Source organism: Myotis daubentonii, chromosome 11 (genome assembly GCF_963259705.1).
Source record: "Myotis daubentonii chromosome 11, mMyoDau2.1, whole genome shotgun sequence".
NCBI lineage: Eukaryota > Metazoa > Chordata > Mammalia > Chiroptera > Vespertilionidae > Myotis > Myotis daubentonii.
In genome coordinates, this window is record NC_081850.1 from 50,899,837 (window position 1) to 50,906,107 (window position 6,271).

Genomic DNA, 6,271 nt, shown 5'->3' on the forward strand with positions numbered 1-6,271 from the left:
TGTCTTTAGGGGCCAATTACATTTTTGTCTCTAGAAAGTAAATGTATTAAGAGCGGAAAGAACCCCACCTCTACATATAAAATAAAGTTTTAGCCCTGGCTGGGTGGCTCACTGGTTGGAGCATTGTCCCGTACACCAAAAGGTTTCAGGTTCAATCCCCAGTCGTAGCACATACCAGAGGCAACTGATGCATGTTTCTCTCCCACATTGATGTTTCATTCTCTCTCTACCCCTTCCTCTCTCTCTAAAATCAATAAACACATCCTTGGGCGAGGATTAAAAATAATAACAAAAATTAAGTTTTATTTTGAAAGGTAAAAATGTATACATCCTTATAAAAGAAGTGCTAACATTTTAACAAATATAAAACATCACAGAATGCAAATCACAGTTTGGAGCTCCAAGATTCAAGTGTTGTATCCCAGTAAGTAAATGTGCTCAGTTTTAAGATAAAAATTCCTCCTCTGGATCTCCTGTTCTCCATCAAGTCTTTCTTTATCACATCATCTTACACAGTAGGATAGCTGGCCGCGGTGGCGATTCCACAGTGGTTGTTCCGGTCCTTGGCCATCTTTATGTAGCCATTCTGGCCCCAACCTTCACCCCAGCTGAAAGAAGAGAGGGTTTTCCATTTTATACAAATAATCAAACACATTTACTTTTATGAACAACTACACCTGCTACTGAAGCAGTGCACCAGAGAGGCCCAAACAGATTCAGGAAGAATCAGGAGAGGCGGTTCTAGTTCTTGGCTGAGCTCTAAGCCTGCACAGAACTTCTCTCCCCAGACCTTTCACAGAGCTGCAAACTTAGAGACAAAAAGGAAACTGGTGGGGCCAGATGTGTTTCGAATTAAGAAAATTTTCAAATTTAGAAATGTAATGGCACAAAAACTATATCGATTCTCTGAGCTGAGGGAGAATCTTCACGTTATAATCACACATTCATATGCTGTGTTCCTTAAGTGGGATAAAGACTTCTGGAATGTCGGCAGAGGTCTTCATCCCATGTAAGGGACACACAGGTATACGAACGTGTGATCATGTCATTAAGTTTCGGCCCTCGCCGATTTTGCTCAGTGGTTAAGAGCATCAGGCCACGAGTTACATCCTGGTCAAGGGCATGTACCTCGGTTGCAGGCGGGTGTGGGAGGCAACCAATCATTGTGTCTCTCACATATCAATATTTCTTTCTTTGTATCTTGCCCTCCCTTCCACTCTCTCTAAAAAATCAATGCAGCCCTAGCCGGTTTGGATCAATGGATAGAGCGTCGGCCTGCAGACTGAAGGGTTCTGGGTTCGATTCCAGTCAAGGGCACATGCCCGGATTGCAGGCTCAATCCCAGTAGGGGGCATGCAGGTGGCAGCCGATCAATGATTCTCTTCCATCACTGAATGATTCCCTTTCATCTATCTCTCTCCCCCTCTCCCTTCCTCTCAGAAATCAATAAAAATATTTTTAAAAATAAAATTTAAAAATCAATGCAAGAAAAAAAATCCTCCAGTGAGAACTACCAAAAAATGAACAGGACTATAGAAAAAAAAAAAAAAGACTTCTGGAATTTCAGAAGTGTGCTCTAGAGTTTGAAGACCTGTATCCAAATACTGATTCCAAAAACGTCTCCCTTTTCAAATGTAAGTATTTTCAGAAGTTTATACCTGTTCTTGACAATCCAGTATTTATTGTTACTTGATTCTTCTCCTTCAAAGCCATAGCCAACCACCAGAACGCCATGATCTAGATCCACGCTGCTGCAGCGCCGCTCATAATAAATGCCTGGGAAAGTAACACTCAATATTGGAATGAGGACCTCCGAGAGCAGGTGACAGTAACCCCACAGATCAACTACAGTAAGGATGCATCTCAAAATCCAGCTAAATGACATAAAACCAAGTACGATTTGAAAACAAGATCTTTTTTTTTTTTTTTTTAAATCTAGGCTAGGGACTCATCTAATACTAGCAGAAATCTGAATTGGCACAATCTCTTTTGAGGCATAAAGACACGTCTGGAAGCCTTCTCATTCTACTTGTAGGATGTAAGTCTTGGGAAATAGCACAGAACACAGAATTACTTGAGTCAAAGGATCTCTATAGCTTTGATTACAACAGTAAAATTCTTTGGAAAATTTTAAAGGCCTAACAATTGGAAAAAGGTAAAGTATACTAAGCTATACCAATCAAATTATGTAGCCATTTAAATAAATTTTCAAAGTGCTTAAAATCATGAGGATACAGCTCAAGTAATGGCAAATGGAAGCACCTGGGAAAGATACTGTGTGTGCACAATGAACAATGCTAAATCCACACACCCAGAAAGTATGCAAACCAAAGAGTGAATCTTGCTTTAGGTCATGGTGGTGTTCCAGTTCTTCTGCCTAAATTTCTACAGACAATGCTCACCATCTTTATAGAACTGGAAGCTGAGATGACTTGCATCTATAGCCACCGAGATGGGCCCCACGGTTGCCACTGCCTTCATGAGGGCACTCTCTTGCCCAGGGACGTCCACGAAGCCGGTGTCATTGGCAACAGAGTCCTCGGGCCTGTATCTGCAGGGTCCCACCTTTAAAGGTAAAGGGCAAGAGATCTGGTTACTAACCCACCTCCCGGGAAGCATGAGTTTCAGGCAGCAGGTAGCTTCATGATTTCCAGGTTACGTCTGTGAAATGCTACTGGCTGTTTTGAAAATGAAAAACTAGCTGGTGTCTATTCATTGGGACGCTGTGGGTCTATCTCTCCATAAGAAGTGTTTCACTATGAAGAAAAAGTGCTGTATTTAGAATGGTATGTATGTCTCCATGTAACACAGAAATAAGAACTGTGAACATCCCAAACAGAACTGTGCAAGGCTGATAAATTTTGACGGAAGTTCAACGGTTTACATATATACACTCTACTGTCTAAAATATGAATTCTAAAGTTTTTTTTAAATAAATAAAAATAAAATATCAATTCTAAATATGGCATCTGTTTTCCCTAAGGTGTTCAACTTTCAAAAGAAATAACATAAAGAGCTTTGCTTACCGTTGCTTGATATGGATAGGACTCCTCCGAGTCCAGGCCACCGTTGGACTTCACATACTGGAAAGCATTATCCATGAGGCCACCATTGCAGCCCTCATTGCCTTGAGCCTGAGAGCAGTCCACAAGGTTCTGCTCACTCAGTGAGATAAGTCTGCCAGTTTTCCGGAACATCTGTCCCTCAAGGGCACCAGTTGCACTAAATGCCCAACAAGAACCACAGTGACCCTGAAAACAATATAGAAACTCTCAGTCTACAGAACAAATAGCAAGATTTTGACAACTTTGCCAACAATGTGTAAACTCTTAAAATTAGTGAAACACATATTGTCCCACAGTCTACCACAGCCACGACGCCAACTCCTTTGTGGCTTTAACTCTTGGACAGGGACCTGCTGAGTACTGTCATACCTGGTTCTTCACGGGAGTTACATAGCCTTCTTTTCGCCAATCCACCATTGGGGGGATTTCAGCAACGTAAGGTTCCCGGAACACTCTCCTTTTCTTGCACATCTGGTTTTGATGGCCATTCATCACCTGCGTGAATTCTTCGTTGGTCTTCAAAGAAAAAGAAGTAGAATGTTGTCAAGCAAGGGGTTATTTCAGTATAGTACTGAGTGAGGAGAGGAAGCGCAAGGTAAGCCTCCCAAGCCACACTCACCATGTCACCAAACGCATTCATTGCCAAGGTGAAGCTCTGTCTCCCTAGGTTGTATTCTTGGTTGTGCAGGTCAACCATTTTTTTATTCTTCTCCCACACTGTTCTCCTCCATCCTTCTTCATTCTAGAGGCAAACATAGAACCGACCTATCCTCTTGATTGCTATTGAAAACCAAGTCACCTTCACCAAGTGGGTCTGCAGAAGAGAAACCATGGCCAGGAAAGGTTTCTACTTGTTCTCCAGCACGCATACACCAGGGAGGTTTGCCCAAATTGTGCTCAGTAACGGGTGTCATGCAGTCATTGCCTTGGGAAGAGCCAGCCTCAAGAGCAGTGGTTCTCAACCTTCTGGCCCTTTAAATACAGTTCCTCATGTTGTGACCCAACTATAAAATTATTTTCATTTCTACTTCATTACTGTAATGTTGCTACTGTTATGAATCGTAATGTAAATATCTGATATGCAGGATGGTCTTAGGCGACCTCAGTGAAAGGGTCGTTCGACCGCCATAGGGGTCGCGGCCCACAAGTTGAGAACCGCTGCTCAAGATGCTACTGTCTGCCCTAGCTGGTTTGGCTCAGTGGATAGAGCATAGACCTGGGGAATGAAGGGTCCCAGGTTCAATTCCAGTCAAGGGGTTCATATTCCTAGGTTGCAGGCTCCATCCCCCGTAGGGGATGTGCAGGAGGCAGCCAATCAATGGTTCTCTCTCATCATTGATATTTCTCTCTCTCTCTCCCTTCCTCTCTGAAATTAATAGAAAATATTTTTTTCCTAAATATGTTTTTATTGATGTTTTTACAGAGAGGAAGGGAGAGGGATAGAGTTAGAAAGATTAATGAGAGAAAATCGATCAGTTGCCTCCTGCACGCCCCCTACTGGGGATTGAGCCTGCAACCAAGGTACATGCCCTAGACCAGAATCGAACCCGGAATTAAACCCAGGACCTTTCCGTCCACAGCCCAGTACACAGCCCGACGCTCTATCCACTGAGCCAAACCAGTCAGGACAATAAAATTATATATATATTTTAAAGCTACTTTCTGCTATAAACTCCCAGAAGCCTGGACCATTCTCTGAGGGGTCCCTCTGGGTAATTTCAGATGGTACCAACCGAGCCATATAGCTTTCTGTGTGTTGCCTTCCACCGGTGCCATTGTGCCTCTAAACTTCCATCAAGTTTTGGAGCAGCTGAAGCTACTCCTAAGTAAAGGGCAATCAAGAGGAATGAAGGATTCATGCTTCAAAACCTAGGGAGGGAGAAGAAAGCAGTATCTGATTACACCAATCCTCCTAGAAAGCCATCCTACCTTCTTGAGACGTTGCAGCCACCGGGTGTAAAAAATGAATGTATCCTCCCAAGTATGGATCCCTCCCATGGGCGGTGGAGGGAGGCTAAGCCTGTGGGTGGAGAAAAACAGCCCAGAGACCCCACTCCCGCACCGGCGCGGGGACAGACTCTCCCGACGCTCAGAGCACCGCTGGGGCCGGGCCTGGGGGAGGGGGGGCGCTCCCCGCTCCACACAAGCCCACCCATCGCTGCCACGAGCGCAGGGAGCTCAGCAGACGGAGGTCAGGCTGCCTTGCCCGCCACGCCAGGACCCGGGACGGTGCCTCCTGGAACTCCCGAACCCTCCACCGCAAGGCTGGTTCCCGGGGTGGCCCAGCCGCGTCGGCCCGGCCCGCGACGCTCACCTTCGGGGGCGCAGCCGAGCAGGGGCAGTCAGCACGTGCGCGTCCAGGAGCTCCGACGGCTGGGGCTCCGCGGCAGCGGATTTAAAGCCTCGGGAATTCGGCCCGAGCGGCCCGCCCCACACGGCCTGCCGGCGCCTCGATTGGCTGATGGGGCCTGTGGGCGGGGCCTGCGAGCGCGGAATTCCAGGCACCTGATTAGGTTCCCACCGAATCGCCCCAGGCAGACCCGAGGGACCGAGGTGTGGACGGAGGCGGAGGCGAGAGGGGGGCCCAGGGGCTGTGCTGGGGAGCTCAGCGCCTCCCTGGGAGCCGGGTCACCCATCACCCCGAATTCATGAGCTCAGCACGTGGTTCACGAAAGAAGCGTGTGGGGAGCTCCAGGTGCTTTTTCAGCGTCCCTTGCCTGTCCTGACATCTCCCCGAGGGCTGAGGACCTGACAATCTGGAGACTGATTCCCGCTGATCACACAGTGAAGGCCGGCAGGGTGCCAGAATGCAGAGCCCACGGGCAGATGCGTTATCAGGGTCTCAGGAGGGGTGCAGCTGGGCTGTGGAAGAATCTGGAATGGTAGGCAGCACCCAAATCACTGGCCTCAAGGGAGGGTGTCGGCGGGTTCTCCTATGAAGGCCTGGCATCTTGTAAGGCTCCTTTCCTGCCTTCCCAAGCCTTTCTCAAAACCGACAGAAAGGAGTTATTGACCGAAGAATTTCATTTAACAGAAGGAAGAGGAAAGGCTGAAAGATGACGCTACTTTTACCCCTTCCTTCTGGGTTACGGATTGTCTTCCTCAACGTGCTTTTCCTGAGATTTCGTTTAAGAAATTTCCTTAAATGACATTTACTTCAGTGATTTTTACTTTAACCTGTATTTAGTGTCAGGATTTAAATGAAT

At 46.5% G+C, this 6,271-nt stretch overlaps 1 protein-coding gene across 3 annotated transcripts; it reads right to left on the bottom strand.

Annotated features, from left to right (window-relative positions):
* Nucleotides 1-276: 276 nt before the first annotated feature.
* LOC132212056 (procathepsin L-like) lies at nucleotides 277-6,027 on the bottom strand. 3 transcript variants are annotated; one of them, XM_059657108.1, is made up of 8 exons: nucleotides 5,380-6,027; nucleotides 4,799-4,934; nucleotides 3,685-3,807; nucleotides 3,435-3,581; nucleotides 3,027-3,251; nucleotides 2,403-2,565; nucleotides 1,659-1,776; nucleotides 277-608 (listed from the first exon to the last, which is right to left on the bottom strand). In XM_059657108.1, exons 2-8 carry the CDS (start codon nucleotides 4,922-4,924, stop codon nucleotides 509-511), a joined length of 1,002 nt encoding a protein of 333 aa, XP_059513091.1. In that variant the 5' UTR covers nucleotides 4,925-4,934; nucleotides 5,380-6,027; the 3' UTR covers nucleotides 277-508. The 3 variants fall into 3 exon arrangements, with proteins under 3 accessions (XP_059513091.1, XP_059513090.1, XP_059513092.1); XM_059657107.1 differs by lacking the exon at nucleotides 5,380-6,027 and having other exon boundaries at nucleotides 4,799-5,214; XM_059657109.1 differs by lacking the exons at nucleotides 1,659-1,776; nucleotides 5,380-6,027 and having other exon boundaries at nucleotides 4,799-5,214.
* Between the last annotated feature and the right edge of the window lie 244 nt (nucleotides 6,028-6,271).

What these genes read in the sequence shown, in the direction of transcription:
- LOC132212056 (XM_059657108.1), bottom strand. Translation starts at nt 4,924, where the DNA reads ATGAATCCTTCATTCCTCTTGATTGCCCTTTACTTAGGAGTAGCTTCA. An exon ending in TGAATGCGTTTGGTGACATG is followed by an intron (nt 3,582 to 3,684) that starts GTGAGTGTGGCT and finishes TTTTCTTTGAAG; the next exon opens with ACCAACGAAGAATTCACGCA. An exon ending in CCTATCCATATCAAGCAACG is followed by an intron (nt 2,566 to 3,026) that starts GTAAGCAAAGCT and finishes TTACCTTTAAAG; the next exon opens with GTGGGACCCTGCAGATACAG.